The sequence below is a fragment of the Caretta caretta genome, chromosome 1 (assembly GCF_965140235.1).
Source record: "Caretta caretta isolate rCarCar2 chromosome 1, rCarCar1.hap1, whole genome shotgun sequence".
Classification (NCBI taxonomy): domain Eukaryota; kingdom Metazoa; phylum Chordata; order Testudines; family Cheloniidae; genus Caretta; species Caretta caretta.
In genome coordinates this window covers 303975327-303996251 of record NC_134206.1, presented here as the reverse complement: position 1 = coordinate 303996251, position 20925 = coordinate 303975327, and the positions used below count along the sequence as shown (strand labels likewise).

Here is a 20925-nt window from a genome sequence, read left to right as displayed (position 1 = left end):
ATGCCCAGTGCTCCCACCCACAGCGGGGGCAGAGCTCCTGGCACGGGTCAGCAGACAGGATTGAGAAGGGGAGCCAGGAGCAGAGCCTCACTTAAAACCTGAGGGTACGACAGCAAACCCCTAGTTCCCAGCACCCCTCACCCAAACCTATCCACAGACCCACTCTCCCACCCCCTGCAGCATCCATCAGCTCCCTGTTGGCAGGAATGCTGGTGCAGGCTACAAGACACCGTCTCCTCCTCAGCCAGCCCTGCCCCCTGCCAGCCCAGAGCAGTACATTTTAATGTTTTTAGCACACCGCTGTGTGCAAATTGGGCTGCATGCAGCCTGTGGGTCACAGGCTGAGAACCACTGATCTTGTCCATCCCTGACCAGTGTTTGTCTAACCTGCTCTGAAAAATCTCCTGTGATGCAGATAGTTTAACTACCTTGATAGTTAGGAAGGTTTTTTTTCCTCCTAATGTCCAACCTAAATCACCCTTACTGCAATGTAAGCCCATTGCTTCTTGTTCTATAGTCAGAGGTTAACAAGAATATACCTCCCTCCTCCTTGTAACAACCTGTTATGTACTTGAAAACCATTATACCACTCTCAAGTCTTCTTCTCCATACTAACCAAACCCAATTTTTTCAATCTTCCATCATAGGTCATGTTTTCTAGACCTTTAATCATTTTTGTCGCTCTTCTGGGAGCTTTTTCCAATTTGTGCCCAGAATTGGACACCATACTCCAGTTCAGGCCTAATCAGTGCAGAATAGGTGCTTACCAACACCCCTGCTAATACATCCAAGAATGTTTGCCTTATTTTTTGTTGCAAGTGTTACACTGTTGACTGATATTTAGCTTGTGACCCACTATGACCTCCAGATCTCTTTCTAGGCAGTTTCCCATGTTGCATGTGTGCAATTGATAGTTCCTTCCTAAGTAGAGTACTTTGCATTTGTCCTTATTGAATTTCATCCCATTAGTCCAGATAATGTTGAATTTTAAATCCTGTCCTCCAAAGCACTTGCAACCCCTCCCAGTTTGATATTGTCAACACATGTTCTCTATGCCTGTATCTAAATCATTGATGAAGATATTGAACAGAACTGGTCCCTGAGGAACCCTATTCAATATGCTCTTCCAGCATGACACTGAACGACTGATAACTACTCTGGGATGTTTTCCAGTCAGTTATTCACCTACCTCATAGTAGATCCATCTAGTTCCCCTAGTTTGTGACATCATTCAAGACCAGTATTAAGAGCCTTACTAAAGTCAAGATATACCACATATACTGCTCCTCACCCCGCAGCCTTGTTACCTTGTCAAAAAAAGCCACTAATTTGTTCTGACACAATTTGTTCTTGACAAGCGTATATTGTTACTTATAATAACTACAGCGTAGAACAGCACTATTAAAGGCTATTGAAACAAATTGCTCAGTAAGACTAAAGAGCCAAAGAATAGTATCTGCAGTTGGCAGGAAGTAGAATAAAAGTCAAAGACCACCAACTTGCCTGCTTTGGGGCACACGCAGATCTGCAGGCGGTATCAAATTTATCACAAAAAGATTTGATAAATAAGATGGATCTAGTCTGATGCTGTCAGACAGGACACAACACGAGCCAGACATTTTTCTAACACACTATTTACTGTGATTAGTGACAAAGACTTGAGCCCTTAAAAACTGATTGAGGACCCACCACTGAATCCATCAGTCACGGACTATTAAGAAAAATCATGAAGCAACAACCAGTTAGGTCAGCACACTAAAGAGATTTATTCTCTAAAACGGCTATCATGACCACTCAATTAGAAATAAGAAAAGGAGTACTTGTGGCACCTTTGAGACTAACAAATTTATTTGAGCAAAGGTGCCACAAGTACTCCTTTTCTTTTTACGAATACAGACTAACACAGCTGCTACTCTGACTGAAACTCTGAAACCTGTCAATTAGAAATGTAATACAAACCTAATGCTAATCATGTGAAGAATGCAGATAAAATCATCATTCACATGTTTCACCCTAACTTCCCCTACAGTTGGGCTCATATCTTCAGTTATACTTAGAGAGCCTGCTAAATCCAAATTTTTCCTTCTTATTCACTTATGGCTGTTTGGCAGGTTCCACTTGTCACCAGTCAATTTGAGTTTACCCTCTGTGCTCTTAAAGGATCCTTGATTTCAAACCCTCCTCACATAGATGCAACTTCTATAAAGTGTTTTCAGGTACAGCTTATATTAATTCTCTGAACCATTTTTTACCCATGTATTTAGACTAGGGGTTTTTGACAGTATAAAGGGTCATAAAAATCACTCCTATGACATCATAACAGCTTGAATTTTTAATGTAAGTCTGCCCTAAGTGTTAATGAGTTGTTGGAAAGGCAAGCGGTGTCAGAATTTAGAGTTAAATTTGCTTTTATCTAGTTGAATGATGGTTTGAACACCAGTCATTACTCTATAGCAGGTGAATGTAATAAAGGCAGTTGATGGGAGTTCTCTTTGCTATTCCTCATCTTTCTTCCATTTCTTTAGGTAAGGTGAACTTCACCTGATAACCATATGAATGTTTCCACAGTATTGTCGTGACTAGGATTCTGTAAAGCATCTATCCTGCTACTGCAAGCACCATATTTTACAGAAAAAAAGATATATAATCATACAGCTGAGGTTACTCATATTGCCCTGGATCCTCCAAGTTGACAAGTTAAACAAATTTAAGGCATAAGATTGAGTGGACAGAGTCATGACTGAGCTTTCAGACTAAGTTTGAGCACTCATCCTGAAGCCAGGTCATGCCAATGCTAGTTTTGTGTGAAGCACACTTTTTCAATATATTTTATAGCTACTATATCATTTCTAGCGATAAAATGAAAAACAAACTAAGTGTGCAGTTATCTGATCTCATTTACTATTTAGAAAAGGTGTATAACAACCACATTTTAAAAGACTTCAGTGAGAAAGATTTTTATTCCGAAGATGGAACAGTCTTATACAAGTAAATATGTAAAATGTGTCACCACTTTTAAAGTTAAATGTAGTCAAGTATGTTTGTACTATTTACTACTCCATATTAAGTGCCAACAGCAGGACTTCATGGCACTGGTATAATATAGTAAGGTTATATCTTCTGCCATTTGTCAGTTCAGCAGCCAGTTTAAAATAAGTTAAAATTACAGGGTATAATTGAAAAAATAGCAGCTGTTCCAGAGGCATGTTTGTTCTTGTACTCTGCTCTTCTTATCAAGAAGACTTGCTCTTCTATGTAATTTCATTGCTGTATTAACACCAATCCAAGATGAGCTGGGTCAGACAATTTTGGCAGTTTAATACATATAGCCTTCAGAGCCATCTAACAACTGAATTGTTGCTATATTTACCAAATTTATGAGTGATTTTGATCCAGCATAAGTGTTACAAGTTACATTTCCACCCAATTTTAGATCAACTGATCCTATATACATACAGTACACACCCACCTAAAGCAATTATAACATGCATAACATTTACAGATACTATACATTAGATATTATCCCTGTGCAATGAAGTGTAAGCTATGTGGCTATATAAATTAAATCTCAAATTTCAAGGTTACAACAATTACATTTATAAAAAATTATGAAATTACATAAGTCTTCAACATTGGAACCCACATGGAAGATCTAGAAAAATTCACCCACATCTGTTCTTTTGTCACGACATTTGCTTCTAGCCTTTGTTCGAGCCTTGAATGCTGCAGAGTTGTACAAGTGCTACAAAGTGAAAGAGAAGCTTTAGTCAGATGTTTGAAATATCTACGCCTAAACTAGTTTAAGTTCTTTAAATAATTAGGCTGTAAAGGATTTTAAATTGATTTAAATGTCAGATGGTGTCAGAATTGTGGTACAAAATGAATACAAATTTTATGTCAAAGGTCGGTCATAGGTTCCAAGATTTTAGCACATAATGACCTAATAAACAGATTAAAAGAGAACGACCACTAGATAAGCATGAGTGTCACCCTATGGAAATAAGATCTAAATTTTTTCAAAATAGAAAAGATGACAGACATTCAGGAGTCTAAATGAGAGGACCTTAAGTTCCTAAATTTTACTGGAAGTGACTTGATGGTTTTGAAGTTTTACTGCTTGTCTGGATTCTAGCATTTAACAGATCTGACTATTTCTTCAAGGCTCCCAAACAGGTGTCACTCATTCTGTGAAAAGGACAAAATTCAATTTAACTATGGTCCACAGGTCAAGGAATGATTTAAGACTACATACTGTCCTCGGTGTACAGCAACTTCTCCCAATGTCAGTCATTTAAGCTTTAAAGTTAAAGTTAGAGTTAATTCCCCTACCAAGTTAGTTTTAGTATTCAGATTCAGGAAAACTCTGCATCAGTTTTACACTGATTATATTGGGAAAGTGATCTTCAGAACCCACAAAGCTAGGAAGTATTTTAGATGACTTCTGAATATCATGCAAACCACAAATACGTGAAGTTTGACTGATCTGACCCACAGGCTGGGTGTTTGAAAACATTGCTCCATAACACTGTGTTCTAAATAAATGTGAGTAATCTGACTATGGCTAGAAAACATCTATTCTTAATATTCTAGTATTAACTGGCAAGAAAACCCTCCTCCTGCCTCTGAAAGGTTATACTATACATCCAATTGGTGTGGATCCTAATCCGTTGTAGGAGAGTTTTGGATACCTAAAATGGTACAGTCTAAGTTTTGTACGCATAAATATAGGATGGTCACACTGTTGGAGAGTGCCAAAACAAGGATTACCCAATCACCCTAAAGCCATACAGCACGAATCCTATACTCCACACCACATCATGCATTCTGGATGTCATTTTACAGAAGTTTTGAAGATTTTGTCAGGACCATTTCTCATATATCTCCTCATGAACAGCTAAGTCTCCTAGTTGCCATGAATCCCACTATACAAGCTTTACAGGAAGAGAGTTAAATAACTAATGTCTGAGGTAAGCAGCTTTTCCACAGGCTTCAGTTGTCATGCTCCAGTGTAACATCTCAGGACCATCTAGGGACAGAAACAAGTGCTGTACCCCCACGCAAAAGGGTGTTCAAAAGTCTATACAGCTCTCATTACTAGCTCTTCAGTCACCAGGGTGAACCTAAAACTTGATCCAGGACACAATGTGTTTGTGAAGCACCCCAGACCAGCCATTTTTCATTAAACCAAACATTTGTAGCAGGTTGACTCTAAAATGGCAGCTGTTCAACTGTTCAGGTTTCAAATGTTATTTAATTCTCAAAGGGAATAGGATAGCATGGTAAGAGCAAGTGATACAGTTAAAGGTGTGATAACATACCCTTTCAAAACGGGATATCTTCATTGTTTTAAGAGTTGCAGCATCAAGCATTACTGGTGGTCCAAGTTCAAACACATTCCGAAGAAACTCATTGGACTGAGTAAAAAAATTAACACATCAGTAATCAAGGTTCTATATGGAATATTGTAGCAGCTTTAATCTTGAGATTTAAATTACATGAGTCCATACAAGTAATTTACACTTGTTGAATACGGTCCCCTGCCATCATTTTATTGTAAGTAATCAGGGCTCAATTCTTGCTTGCATCAGACAAATCAATGCTCAGCACAGGAGTTGTCAGAGGCAGTTACAGCATCCTGATTCTGCAATGCCCTGACCTCAGCATCAAAGTTTCTACACTGCCATATTACCCACACTGGGGTGGGCTGGTGTAAACTACACCAGAAGTGATTTCCCTTCTGCAAGGGGAATTTTCAGCTGGCTATTTATGATTACACTGGTCCAGTGTAAAATAACCCTTAGTTTTCTCTTTACAAAATTTGAATTAAAATAGAAAGTTACTTTAGAACCAGTTTACCATAGCTATAATTCAAGACATGTTGCTTTATTCTTAAATACTTCTATTGGGAAACAACTTTAACAAATCATTGGCTAAATTCCAATAGAAAACAGGAAAATTTCAAATAGGCAATAATTATTCAAGTGGCCAGACAGGAAACAGTGTGAAATAACAGCTCACCTGCAAATGATATTGCATCCCTGATCCCAGAAGCTCCTTGAAGGTATCATATGTTTGTTTCTTAACCCAGCAGTCAATATACATGCGCTCAGGTCCAAATTTGACAGTCTCTGTAGGGAAGTCACGCTCCTGTCCAAAAACCAAAGACAAAACATGGAGACTACATTACCAAAACCCCGATTTAGAAAAAGTCCTAAGCAGACAAAAGTTATATAGAAAGCTTACACATGTTAAGAACTAGTGTAGTTTTCCTTTCATCGAGTGATCCTATGTAATAAGGACAAGAATCATGTAGTGAGCTGTAGCTCACGAAAGCTTATGCTCAAATAAATTTGTTAGTCTCTAAGGTGCCACGAGTACTCCTTTTCTTTTTGCGAATACAGACTAACACAGCTGCTACTCTGAAACCCGTTATTCTGTAAAGTAACCTACTATGCATGTATAATACAATTGCAGATTTTACTGGACACAGGTTGATTCAGGACTGAACCTTAAGAGTATTTATGCTGCTACAGGTAACATTGGGAGGTACAATGATGTAAGTATGAATACAGAAGTAGAATATCAAAAGAAATGTTCACTTGGTATGGGCTTTGTCCAGGGGAATTTGATTCACAGCTGTAAATCAGTCAGGTCTCAGTGGATCTTTAAAGATCCAGGCAAGGTCTTAACACTGTTGAAAAGGAAATTTTATAACCCCCTTTAAAATGCTGTGTTTTGATGCAAACCATACTTACGGGTATACATTTCAGATAATGCAACTATGGGTGCCAATATAAGACCTTAAGTAAAGAATGTTCTCTAATTCATTTTTGGGGCTGTTAGTGACTAAGTCACCTTCTTCTGTATTTATGTAACTGGTAATGTAATTACTCCTGACAGTATAAGTCTAAGCATCCCACCCTATCAGTAGTTAGTTTCTTTCTCAGACCAACGTTCACTGCTGAGAACTTTTGATTGTTTGAAAGTACAATTATTTCATTTAGCTGGTATTGGCCAGATTTTACACAGTTAAAGATTCAAGTGTCATCTAACCTACCAACACCCTTTCATTACGAAATGTAAGCTTATTTATCTGGCTTAGTGACTTGTGAACACTTTTCTGGTGAAGAGCTGAAAATTACTGTCCAGAGCTTTTAGCAATGGTACAGTAGCTCCTCACTTAACATTGTAGTTATGTTCCTGAAAAACACTATTTTAAGCACAACTATGTTAAGTGAATCTAATTTCCCCATAAGAATTACGTAAAAAAGGGGGGAGGGGGGGGTTAGGTTTCAAGGAAATTTTATTTGCCAGACACAATATATATAAAATTTAATACCGTACACAGCAATGATGATTGTGAAGCTTGGTTGAGGTGGTGGAGTCAGAGGGTGGGATATTTCCCAGGGAATGCCTCACTACTAAATGATGAACTAGCACTCAATTGAGCCCCCAAGGGTTAACATGTTGTTAATGTAGCCTCACACTCTACAAGGCATCATGATGGAGGGATAGGAGACAGCATGACAGCATGGAGAGAGAGACAGACACACACACACACACCCCGTGTGTGAGAGAGAGACACATACACATTGTCCCTTTAAGTACACTGGCTTTTTAAGGAGATCAGCAAGTTGAGACAGCAGGTGCTGCCAGCAAGCTCCCTCCGTCCAGAGCCCTGTCGTATCTCCACCCTGCTCTGTGGAGATGGGGTAAAGGAGTGGGAGCAGAGGGGGACACCCTGACATTAGCTTCCCTTTCCCTCCCCCTGCATAGCAAGCAGGGGACTCCTGGGAGCAGCTCCAAGACAGAGGACAGGAGCAGTACAGGGCAGTGGGGGGAAGGGACACCTGAACTACCCAGCAATTGGTAGCCTGCTGGGTGGCTGCCGCACAAGCAACTTAGGGGAGCTGATAGGGGGCTGCCAGTCCACCCTGGTTTCAACCCCCACCAGCTAGCTACAACGGGCTGCTCTTTCTGCAGGCAGTGGACAAAGCAGGCAGCTGCCAAACAACATAAGGGAGCATCGTGCAACTTTAGAACATGTTCTCTAATTAATCAGCAACTTAACAACGAAAAACTGTTCAATGAGAAGTTACTGTATTCTGTACGGTTCTCTACAGCAATGTTAACCTAAGCACAGAGATATGCTTTAAGGGACGTAATTCTTTAAGCCCTTCGAGTGGAGCAATTATAAACTGAATCCACACAACAGCTGAATAATGCAAGCTGTTTCTTGCTTACACTGCAAGGCACTAATTCCGCTAATGAACTGATAGATTTTAGAATTCCATAATTCAGAGTTTGGCTGTAAAGGACAAGTCTCTCAGCAGAAAACTCAGTACATTGAATAAAGGGGCACTTAACATTTATATTGCAATATTTTATCCATTTTATAGAAAACCATATATCCAATATGGAAGTCAGGTTTGTATTTCCAATCTAAAATGAGGTTTTTCAGTTGACCGTTGAATCCTTTTTAGATTACTAAGCATGAACCTTTGAAAGATGTAGTTAACACTAATCCTGCCTTAATTCTTAATGAGTTAAGAAACTCAAAATTTAAGTTATGTGGAGCTTATGTTCAAAATTCATCTAAAATTGTAAGAGTTTTTCCAATGGTCCAGTGTTCATACAACTGTTTTATAAATTGTGTGCCACTTTTTGCTTTACAGATCAGTATTTTCAAAGCAATCAAGAGTACCTCTACTGCTCGCAAGACGTCTCTAAAGACAGATCGCTGCTTTCTTTTGTCTACTTTGGCACGGTGCTTGTTTCCATCTGTAGCCAGGGCCTTTAGTTTCTGTGTCAAAAGTTCCATGTCTTCATAAAAGAAATCCTAGTCAGACAAAAGGAGATATTTCAATTTCTGGTCTTTACACCCATTTTCTCTAAGTGGTAATACATCAACTTTTCCCATGGTATTGTCTGTCACTTGGATCACATGAGGCGTTTATAATGTAAAATAAATGTACTAACTGTACTTGAATGATTAAGTAATCAGGATCCAGGTTACCCAAGCATGACCTGTGTGCACCTGCTGGTACAGTTATCAGCTGAAGCATTCAGTGTGGAGCTCCCTCAATATGAAAAAAGCTGCCAACAAGGTCTCTTGTAAGGCCCTTGGATTATGGAACAAACTCCCCACTTAGCCTGCTAGCTAGTGCCTAGATTTGTTAACCCTCTGAACATGCTGTAGCATTACGTTCTCTAACACTTGAAGTCAATGAAATGTTTATTGGCATAGGATAATTATGTTTTGGGGTGGATTTCAGAGATATTGACAGTTGCCTTAAGATGTTTAATGCCATTTATTACTATTAATTTAAGTTTTGGAAAGGGAGCCTGGAGCTTACAAGGGGGACTTCTAATATTTTTAGAAGAATAAATCTGAACAGTTTTTGGAGGTCAGATTAATTCCTAACCGATTACAAGCACATCAACTGTTTTGTCCTTTTACGAATTCCACATTATTTACATTACTCTTTCAAATGGTAGTGTGTTACTTTGATAGCGTGCTATTTGTGGCATGGACCATCTGTTAATTTTTGACCTGTGCCTAAAAAAATAGAACCCTGCACCTTAACTGAGTCTCCTAGGCACTACTATATTTAATAGCTGTCTTCTGTGTGTTTATTTCCTTTGTCATTGCAATTTTTAAATCACATTTTTACCTCAGTCCTCCCAGTCTGCCCCATATACCATACCACACAAATATACTTAGTCTCATCTGATCCTGAGATTAAGTTGGTAAACTTAAAAGTGAATACTGCATGTATTCTTGCATGAATGAGATAAGATTAGCATCAGACGTGTTACAAGGCCATTGGGATAATCCTTTTGTCATAAATTCTGCTTATTATACAAGCCACTGAACTGGGTAACTTACATATGAACTGATGTGGTTTTCTTAAAGGAAGTGTTTTAAGATTTTAAAGAACGCAGATTTATATTTAATCAAAACCAAGTACATTCAAACGAAAATTTCAGTCACTTGCAGCCACAGTCCAAGTGATGAAGAGAGTTCAAGCTCTGGACTCATCTTGCCAGGCCTAAACTTCACTGTCACTGTCAAGCCCTTTCAAAGTAGGCTTCCATAGCTAGAATCTTGCAGTCTCCTGTATTTAGAAGCACTACAAAAAGCAGCACAATTTAGATACTATGTGAAGTTACTGTGCTTGGTATCCTGCCTCATTCACAGTTACCCTTCCCTCTCAGACCATGTTCTAGCTTGGTCAAGGCTGATGTGCTTTGCCAGGAGCACTTCTGGCAGCCCTCCCAAGCTGTGCCCATGGATAGTTGAAGACTAATTTCTTCAGTGCTGTCAAAAAAACAGTTAAGAAGTTAATAAGGCACATTACTGAAGGGTAACAAAATAGATTAAGTCTGTGTTGTAAAGCAAAATTAAAAGTTATTTAAATTTCTAACTATCTGGTGCAAAGGTGAACCACAAGGAAAATATACCTATCACAACCTCAGTAGCACAACATAAATAAAAGTAACTCCTTAGAAGTCTTCCTCCAAAATTGCAACTGGCAAAATGCAAATCACCCAATCTACTTTCAGACGCCAAGAAATTGTTCAAAAGAATCAGGCAAGTCCCATAATGTTTTACTAACCTCTTCATCATTGGGTACCCCCCCTTTGAGGCAACATAAGGAAATAGAAAACCCCCTACTAAAGATACTGTCTAAACTCAAGAGTGCATTGCAACTGTGACAGCACACAGTGATGCTTTCTGGGAGTCCTTGGAACCGGCAGATTTGGACAAGCTGAAAAGGGTAAGGGTCTGTACCGAATGCCCCCCTTACCATGGTTTGTTGGGGTACAAGATGCCAATCTACATTTATTTTCTTTGCAGTTCTTTAAAAAAAAGTTATTTAGATGTTAGTATCAGATTTTGTCAACTCTAGCATTCCAGCAGCCCTGGAGTTATCACAGGGAGATAATAGGAGGGCTAGCACAAGTAAGCTTGTTTTAATTGGAGTAGTTCTAATGTATCTACCTAAATTTCATTCTACTGTTTAGATACTTTTTCTTCATTATCTTAAGTTGTGGAGTGTTTATATGCAACTTTCCCACCCAGAATGTGCACATGGATACAACTAGACTGTAAGAGGTGGTCCTTTGAAATCAGGGATCCTATGTGAAAGAGCATTACACACCACAGTGTTTAGTTTGTAACAATCTCAAAGCAAGAAACCTGTCACAGCTAAATCCATTATACTTACAGCTTCCATTTCTCGTGCCAGTTCAAACAGAAGAGCTAGTGTTTCTCCAGCAGCAATTCTCATGTTGACATCATCACAAGATAACAAGTTTGGAAGTTTGTGTAAGTGCCTAGAAAAAAAGAGCCACATTTTATTAATCTGTAAAGAGTGATTTTTACAATAAAGCAACATTAAGGCAAAGTAACAGATCATTGTAAAAGCTGCCTTCCAGGAAAGGAACATACATTTCAAGTTTTTTCTTCACTTCGCTCACTGGACAGATGGTCAGCAACAGAGTCCATGCTAAAAGTGCACTGATGTGAAGCACTGTGTTGTGGGTGCTAGAGATGCCATTAGTGTCTCTCTCTCTCTGATAGGATTTTGTGAATATGTTTTCCAGACACTCCATAGTTGAATACAGTTCCTGGTTTAAAAGAAAAAGTAGTGTAAGTGGCTAAATTCAATCATTAAAATTTGTGTAAAACTTGATATAAAGGGTTAAGTGTTTATCCTTACAGTAATATCATCAGTGACTATGAAACAGCAAACTCCCAAGCAGGTTGCACACTAGAAATGGAAAAGAAATAAAGCAAGTCAGTATTTCATAGTTTATATTGATTCTACCAGACCTGACAAGATTCCCAAATTTTAAACTTTGGTCTTCGTTACTCCAATATACTTCATTATTGTATAAATAAGTATTTAAGTTCTACACTGAGTGCCCATAGAACCATTCCTTAAACAGAATTAACTCAGACTGAACTGTTCCCTCCTATTTTTTGCTTTTTTACTTCATAGCTATATCTGGTCCACTTTACAACATGCTGCTCTGCATAAGTATTTGCACTTCTGATATATGTACCTCTAAACAAAGAGATACGTTGCCAGACTGAGCTGTTACAAAAACTGTATATAGCCTGCCTTTCACCTGATTAGCTAAATTAGAAGAGGTAGTAAAAGCTTACTACTATGAACTACAAGTTTCACAATGAAATAAAAGGGATGGCTGGTGTCTACACACTGCTGTGGGAAGGATTTTCCAGAATTCTGATTAGTGGCATTTTAAGGGTCTACTCTACATGGAGTCTCACCAGCTCAATGTGGTACACTTTTCCAGTTTCTCGTGGGTACCATTTTCTAACACCCAAAAAGCAATTCAAGCTCCTCCTAAACCCCTGTATTAAACACCAGGTCTGCTTTACTTTTAAAGCAGTGTTTCAGTTGTGCTTTGATGCAACCGTAGTCAAGCTAGAAACCTTTGTTTTGACACTACTTGAGGACAACAAAACAGGCAAACCAGTTGTACAAGACTGAATGCAAGAGTTAAATGGTACTAGCTCAAAAAAACCTCAAGACACTAAAGTTACAGAAAAACCCAGTATCATTAGCAGCAATGGCTACTACTTTGAAGGAGCTTTTAGTTAATAGTTTGGTAGGTGCAGGAACTGAGGCACAGGTGGATTCTCTGAACTTGGCTTTGAGGCTACCATCCCTCCAAAAAGGGACCTTGACTTGAGGAAGGCATGCAGCTTTACACACTTTCCTGCTAGGTTTAATTATGCTTATCCCACAAGTTTTACAACTTGCATAAATATTTGTGGACTCAGTATATTGTTTTGGGAAACATTTAAAATAATCCCAGAAGACAGGCAATACAATAGGAATTCTAGAAGTGAAAGGACCATGCATTGTCTCTGTCATAAATATAAAGGGAAGGGTAAACCCCTTTGAAATTCTTCCTGGCCAGGGGAAAGCTCCTCTCACCTGTAAAGGGTTAAGAAGCTAAAGGTAACCTCGCTGGCACCTGACCAAAATGACCAATGAGGAGACAAGATACTTTCAAAAGCTGGGAGGAGGGAGAGAAACAAAGGGTCTGTGTGTCTGTCTATATGCTGGTCTTTGTCGGGGATAGACCAGGAATGGAGTCTTAGAACTTTTAGTAAGTAATCTAGCTAGGTATGTGTTAGATTATGATTTCTTTAAATGGCTGAGAAAAGAATTGTGCTGAATAGAATAACTATTTCTGTCTGTGTATCTTTTTTGTAACTTAAGGTTTTGCCTAGAGGGGTTCTCTATGTTTTTGAATCTAATTACCCTGCAAGATATCTACCATCCTGATTTTACAGGGGGGATTTCTATTTACTTCTATTTTTATTAAAAGTCTTCTTGTAAGAAAACTGAATGCTTTTTCATTGTTCTCAGATCCAAGGATTTGGGTCTGTGGTCACCTATGCAAATTGGTGAGGCTTTTTATCCAACATTTCCCAGGAAAGGGGGGGTGCAAGTGTTGGGAGGATTGTTCATTGTTCTTAAGATCCAAGGGTCTGGGTCTGTAGTCACCTAGGCAAATTGGTGAGGCTTTTTACCAAACCTTGTCCAGGAAGTGGGGTGCAAGGTTTTGGGAAGTATTTTGGGGGAAGGACGCGTCCAAACAGCTCTTCCCCAGTAACCAGTATTAGTTTGGTGGTGGTAGTGGCCAGTCCAAGGACAACGGGTGGAATATTTTGTACCTTGGGTAAGTTTTGACCTAAGCTGGTAAAGATAAGCTTAGGAGGTTTTTCATGCAGGTCCCCACATCTGTACCCTAGAGTTCAGAGTGGGGGAGGAACCTTGACAGTCTCACACCTAATTAATGGTATATATTGATCATGTAGTCCCAGGACAGAGCTATTAACAGTCCAAGCTGAAGGAAAAACTGACTGACCAATGCCTAGTCACATCATAAGATGTAACCAGAGTTTTGGGATGGAAAAAGCACAAAGGAACCAAGATACTTTACATGATGCCCCAGTTTCCACAGAACATAGCTCTCTATGGTGGACAAAAAATGCTTTGGTACTGAAAAGAATGGTACACACAGAACATGAAGTTTCAGGTTAAGTGAACATCAACATGCACCTCTTTCAAGCCAATTAGTAGAACACCAATTTTCAAATCTCATGCCATCACCGAAAGCTTCTGGCAGCCCAACACCTGTGTACATTAGGGCAGGAATTAAATTATAGGCTTGAATTAACACACTAATGAAGTAATCTGTATTTTGGAAGCAAGGAAAGAGCGAAGTACCAATAGCTTTAAAAAGTTGTACTACCTCTCTTCTATAGCCCAGTACATTTTATACTTACAGCCTGTCTAGCCTGGATACTAGCTGTTCCATCACAGATTATCTTCTTGAGAACTGGTCCAAGGGTTTTAAGGATTTCTTCACTTTCAATTCCCGACCCCAACTGCACACAGAGAAGACATGCCAGCCTTGCCGCCGCGGACTGTTCATCACTCTTACCTACAGATTAAGAAAATTGAGTGATCAATCACCTGTGGATTTTATCCTGCACTGAATCACACATTCATTTAGGGGCTCATAAAGTGAGATCCAGCAATGAAGCATGCTGCATCTTAAACAAAACCCAAATGAAGAAAACAGCACTGGAAACGGTACTAGGTTGTCATTAATTCCAGCTAAAAGGAAGGAAGCAAAAGTCAAGACAATTTTGTAGCCCAATGATCAAAGAGCAATACATGCTCACATCTCACTTAGGACAAGAGAAGCTTAGCTAACAAATGTATGTGATCTACTAAAATTTTCTGTAAAATACTAAGAAGTCTCATCACATCAGTTAACACTACAGTGGTATGACAAATCCGTCCCTATCCTATAGTTCTGTTACCTTCCAGTAGTGTACAAACATTTATTACCTTTCTTTATGCAGCGTTCAATGCTATCAGTTAAAGTCATTCTCCTTTCCAGGATAAATTCATATAGTATTTTAGAAGTCAGAGCATTTTTAAGACCTTCAAGAGCTGCTTGTCTTGTCTTTGCACTGTTGGAGGAATAATACAGATTACTACAAAAGTTTTCATGTAAGCTAAAGCTGAAGGCTTTGCTTTAGTACACTTTTATAGCAGTCTACATTACACATCTACAGGGTGCTGTCAAAATCTACGGAAGACCTTTGAATTAAGTAGAAACATTTAGTACAGATTTGAACAAATCTTCTGGGCAGACCAACTCCTCAATTACAACTTGGTTTATTTTCCTTCACCTCCTTCCTCACCTAGGATGCAGAGGCATAAAAACTTTGGTTGAAGGCTGTGGCATATGCTTAATCCAGCACTGCAAAACTCATGGTAGCTTACCAGCCCAGAAACAAACTCTAGTCACCCATCCTTTATCGTGTTGACATTGTGTGCAATTAATTTAAGTTGCTTTTCTGAGGCAAACAATTTTGCAAGACCAATTTACTTGAACAGAGCATACACAAGCATTTTAAATTTGTATTAGTAAAAAAAAGCCAGGCCTACTTCTCTAGTTTACATCAACCACCACTGACTCCAGGATAGCTATTCCTGATTCATAGGCGAGGAAAATCAAGCACCCAATGTGGATTGCTAAATTGTGATTTTAGTGAGTATGCAACAGAAATAAAGATAGGTTAAGTTTCTATGGGGCAGCAACACATCACTAATTTGTATTAGAGAAGTCAAGTGAAGATTAATGATGCTTAAGAGCATTGTTTCCAAACACCCTATACCTCTTGTCCAATGTAAGGTCAATGAATCCCTTTAACTTGTACTCGAAGTCTTCTTGAGTTGCTTCTTCATCGACTTCAGGTCCTAATGTATACAAGATAATTTAATCCTAATGCACATTACAACGTTCACGTTTAGATCACTAGAAACATAGTATGAGAAGTGACTACTGTATTTAAATATCATATCATCCACCTTTTTTCAGGTAACAAGACCTTAGCAACAAGCGTGGGATACTACAACAGAAGAATGACACCCAGGAGTGGGACCTGGTTATATCCGACTGACACTATCGAAAAGTATTTGGTTTTAGTAGCCAATTTATTCTGAGTTGTTTGTACATGTAGATTTCAGAATGAAGCCGTTGTCATGAATGCAGGGGGGCTGATGTCTTAGGTCCTCTTATTGTTCCTGAGACAGGTGGTGAAAGTTACATGTGAATAAAGGCTTTATCAATTTCCGATTAAATCTAAACTTTGTTTTAGAAATTAGCATAGTATAGTCACAGAATAAAGAAACCACAGGAGCTTTAAAAATCTTATGAAACATATTGTACATTTATCTGTAAATACATTAATGGGTACCTCAAAGTATCTATAAAAATGGGGGTGTCAGTAATGCCCTGAGAACCCCAAATTTTTGGTTATTTGAATGATTATTGCACTATTTGTGACTGAAGATTAGATAAGACACGTGTCAAAATATCAATTTTGTTTGTGAAGAAATTCTTTCAGAAGATGCATAGATCAAAATCTAAAATATACCTTCTTCAGTGAAGCTAGCAGGATCACTGAAGCCACTGCAGTGGCTCATAGTCTCAATGGATGCATCCTCATCACTGAAAGGCTGCACATTTCTATGCTGACCACCTTAAAAAAAAACAACGAACACTTAGTGACTACTTCCATATTTGGAAAACACTGCAGCTCCACATATTGCTGTCCCACCCCGTTCTCCCTGACCCCATGCAAAAAGTAGGGAGAAATAAGGGACTCCCATGTCAAAGGTTGTTTTTTCTCCCTACAGACCCCAGCTTCCATCTCTTCCTGGCCCTACTTAGGGGTCCAAGGTATAAAAGAGTGTTCAGAGAATACTTTCCTAGGCTTAAAAACTACTTATACATGGATTTGTACCAAGAATAATGAAAAGATATGATATAGAATATTCAGTGTACTGCTGGAATTTAGAATTATGGAGGAGCAACACCTTCTGTCAAGGCTGTGTCTAGCTATTGTATTCGATTGGGCTTTCAAACAGCACATGTCTACATTTAGAAAATGTATTCCGCTCACACAGATATAACACCCACAATCAAAGATAGTGGAATTTCATTGGTTTTAATTTTTTAATCTATTTTCATCAAAATTTAATAAGATACAATTCGTTTTTTTTAAACAGTGAATTAACAACTGAGCAAACTACTAAGGGAACTGGTGGATTCTGCATCTCTGGATATCTTGAAATCAGTGAAGGATGCCATTTTGGAAAATATGCTTTAACTAAAGTTATTGGGCTCAATACATGGGTAACTCAATTAAGTTTAGGGCTTGTGATATACAGGAGATCAAACTAGATGATCTAAGGGTCCCTTTTGCCCTTAGACTATGAAATTATGAACATTTTGGATGAAGCCCTGAAACAACCCTACAGCCTTTAAAAGTTTTGCCTGGGAATATTTTATACATGTTCAAACATACACAGTAGTCCTTTACATACAGAGACAGAGCACCACCAAATGCACTAATGCGATGGCAAAATGTACCCATTCAACAAAGAATTGGGAAAATGTTGGAGATGAATTTGACACAGAGTGGCCTGGATACCACTGGAAATACAGTGCACCAAGAACCCATTATCTGCTACTCATGGAACATGTAAACACCACCACCAAGCCATAAGCCAACTAGAAATATGTTTTTAGTATAGGCACAGAGTGCTGTCATGCCAACACATGCAAAGGGAGGTTGCATTCATGGTGGATAAGGCTGTTGCGATTTTCCTAAAATCAACCCCCGACTTTTTCCTTGAAAAAAAAAAAAAGGCAGTAAAAATACCCAAGAGATCTTAGGACACAAAATGCAACTCATTATGTAGTTCATTGCAGTTTCTTTCTTCAGCACCTAGCATACGACAAGATTTCAGCCAAACCCAGTTAAGTCCACTAAATACAAATATGACTGATGCTGAGCTGGCTGTACAACCCATTACTTTTCTTGCAGGATTCTCTTTTTTTGTACTGCAGTAGTGCTATCTAAGTAACATTCAGTCTTAATGTTACCAGAGGACGACAGAATTCAGGATTTCATCTGAGCCCCATTTAAGCTTCCTTTTGTCTTGGTTCAACCAAAACCTTCACATTTGATGTCAATAACGGTTTCTATAGTTATGTCTCCCCCCTGCCCCATTTTGTTCTTGTTCAATTCCAATTTTATGAGCCGCTCAAGCCATATTTCCTCCAATCAAGAAGTTACTAAATAATGATTAGCCATTTCCTTAAATTACTCACTGTGTGCAATAATGGAGGTAATAGAGTAACAGCCGTGTTAGTCTGTATTCGCAAAAAGAAAAGGAGTACTTGTGGCACCTTAGAGAATAAATTGGTTAGTCTCTAAGGTGCCACAAGTACTCCTTTTCTTTTTAAAAAAGGTAATGTTAGCATAAAAATTGCAACTTTCCTCAAATGTCCATCTTTACCCTGTCTCTTTTTATGGTATAATCAGACTGATGATCTTTGCCATTTGTAGGTGCAAAAGGTAACAGCAATTATTCCTTAATTAATCTGATGCTGAAGTACTGCTGGAAGTAGTGGAAGAGATACTCAAATAAATTTGTTAGTCTCTAAGGTGCCACAAGTACTCCTTTTCTTTTTAGTTAAATTACTGGGACTAAGTTTCTCTGACAGCTTAAGTGTTTCATTTGCAGGATGCTCTAAACTCAATGTGTGTTCTTTCAATTTCACAGAGAAAGTTTACTTTAGTGATACAGTTGATTCTGACTGCAATTTGAGATAAACTTTTTTTAATCTGACTACCAAAGCCTGAGAAAATATTTTAAAAATTTACTTTAGGCAGCACTTCATTTCCACTATTCTTACCATATACTTGAACTTTAAGCACATTGAGTGAAATTCACATACTAGTATTTGGTAGTCATTACACATAAATCAGCTGCGTCCAAGTTGTCCCAGTGATCTACATTGTGAACTTATATTGCCATAGCTACACCATGCCCCATAGACACTTAGTGATGCTGGCCTAATAATCCCCAATGTAGACAGGTCAACAGAAGAATTCTTCCATCAACCCAGGTGCCACTTCTTGGGAAAGTGAATTACCTATGCCAACAGGAGAACCCCTTCCTTCTACCAGCATAGGCGTCTAAACTGAAGCGCTAGAGTAGCTACAGCAGTTAAGTGGAGACATACACTCATAGTGAGAAACTACCATCTAGTACAGTGGTCCCCAACCTTTCTGCCAGACACCCCACCACCACCAAGCACCGCAGCCGAAATGCCACAGAGAAACAGCAATGCTTCTTGGCAGCATTTCAGTGGTGGGGTATCCTGCGGGTGCACAAAAATACCCTGCTGGGCACCATAGTGTCCGTAGGCACAGCATTGGGGACCCCTAATCTAGTGCATGGATTCTCAAGATGGCAGGTCATGCACCCCAAGACGGTTACAAACAAGTATTCGGAGCACGGCCACCTTGTCACTCCCATATTCCTACACAGTCTCAGCATGGTAAAGATTGAGAACCACCGATCTAGTGAAAATTATGATGAGACACCAACTTCAGAAAGGTTTCAGAGTAACAGCCGTGTTAGTCTGTATTCGCAAAAAGAAAAGGAGTACTTGTGGCACCTTAGAGACTAACCAATTTATTTGAGCATGAGCTTTCGTGAGCTACAGCTCACTTCATCGGATGCATACCGTGGAAACTGCAGCAGACTTTATATATACACAGAGAATATGAAACAATACCTCCTCCCACCCCACTGTCCTGCTGGTAATAGCTTATCTAAAGTGATCATCAGGTTGGGCCATTTCCAGCACAACTTCAGAAAAAATCAAATACACTGTCCACCTTCTGGAAGTTTTTAAACAATTCACAGCTCCACAATCACAGCTAGTTCACAATTCCCAATAATCAAGTCCCTCACCAATCACGAATGCCTCCTCCGCCCACCAGCTAACAGACAATTCTGGAGCGCTCATTGCCTAGCGGGCATAACAAGGCCCTTACCAGTCTCCTTGGGCTTTTGAGGGGCCGAACTCTGAGCTTTCATTCCCAGGGTGAAACTGAAGCCTAGCAACAAGAACTCCCAGGCACGGTCACTTAATTCAGGGTGACAGATCTGCACATAAAGGGCCCCAGGAACCCACTGAACATTTTCTCGAGCGCCCCCAGCCCGGGCGACAAGTCACGTGCAACACTCCAGCCGCAGGGCGGCGACCCCCGGTTGCAGGCGGAGGCAGCTGGCCAGTCCCGAGACTGGGCCAGGCCATTAGCGGTGACGCCAGCCCGGGGGTTGCTCGCTGGCTTCGGGCACGCCAATCTCTGCTCAGCGGCCGCCAGCGCACTCGAGGGGGCGGCCCAGCTGCCACGGGGCCCTGCCGCCGGCGCCGCGCTGGACACGCAGTTCGCCGCCCGCGACCCCTGGGCAGAAGCGGCTGACGCACGAGTTCAGCAGCAGGCGGTGCGCATGCGTCGGCTGGTGTGTGAGGTGGCGGTTTCCAACCCCGGCTCCTGTCAACCCCGCGGAGATAAGGCCGCTAGCTCAGGCGGCGCCGGGAACGGGGACGAGCAGGTGCCCCCTGCCCGGAGAGCCCGGCCGCGCAGCCAGACAGGGCGGCTCCGCTGGCCTAGGCCCGGCTGCCCCCCACCCTGCCCTCGAGGACCAGCGCATCTTGGGAAATGTAGTTTCGCGTTCTCGGCGCCCAACAGACGAGACTAGGACAGGCGGCAGGAGAAAACTTCCTCTCCCAGGATGCCTCGCTGCTCCTACCTGCTCCGCGCTGGTGATTGCTCCCTCGCTTCTTTGACTTGGGCATGGCCACCGGCGGTGCGCAGCTCCCCTCTGTGGGTCTCGGTCTCTCAGTTCCCCCCCGCCCGGGTCTCAGCGACAATCAGCCGATGGAGGAGCAGGAGCGCTTTTTACTACAGCGTCTCTGCGGGGCTGACTT

At 40.2% G+C, this 20925-nt stretch overlaps 1 protein-coding gene and 1 long non-coding RNA gene across 4 annotated transcripts in view; one reads left to right on the top strand and one right to left on the bottom strand.

Annotated features, from left to right (window-relative positions):
• The window catches only part of LOC125630336 (uncharacterized), a 20603-nt gene extending 4395 nt beyond the window's left edge, over window positions 1-16208 (top strand). The window contains exons 2-3 of one of the 2 annotated variants that reach the window (XR_012666517.1): window positions 6475-6556; window positions 8676-8760. This is a non-coding gene — a long non-coding RNA (uncharacterized LOC125630336). Of the gene's footprint in view, window positions 1-6474; window positions 6557-8675; window positions 8761-15945 lie in introns of those variants that run through there. The other variant, XR_012666516.1, reaches the window with a different exon arrangement.
• Window positions 2942-20925, bottom strand: IFRD1 (interferon related developmental regulator 1). Of its 2 annotated transcripts, none has more exons than XM_048836090.2 (12): window positions 20748-20925; window positions 16505-16609; window positions 15743-15824; window positions 14907-15031; window positions 14336-14493; window positions 11727-11777; window positions 11456-11634; window positions 11232-11340; window positions 8705-8839; window positions 6019-6147; window positions 5319-5414; window positions 2942-3742 (listed from the first exon to the last, which is right to left on the bottom strand). In XM_048836090.2, exons 1-12 carry the CDS (start codon window positions 20791-20793, stop codon window positions 3653-3655), a joined length of 1305 nt encoding a protein of 434 aa, XP_048692047.1. In that variant the 5' UTR covers window positions 20794-20925; the 3' UTR covers window positions 2942-3652. The 2 variants fall into 2 exon arrangements, with proteins under 2 accessions (XP_048692047.1, XP_048692048.1); XM_048836091.2 differs by lacking the exon at window positions 20748-20925 and adding an exon at window positions 19985-20402.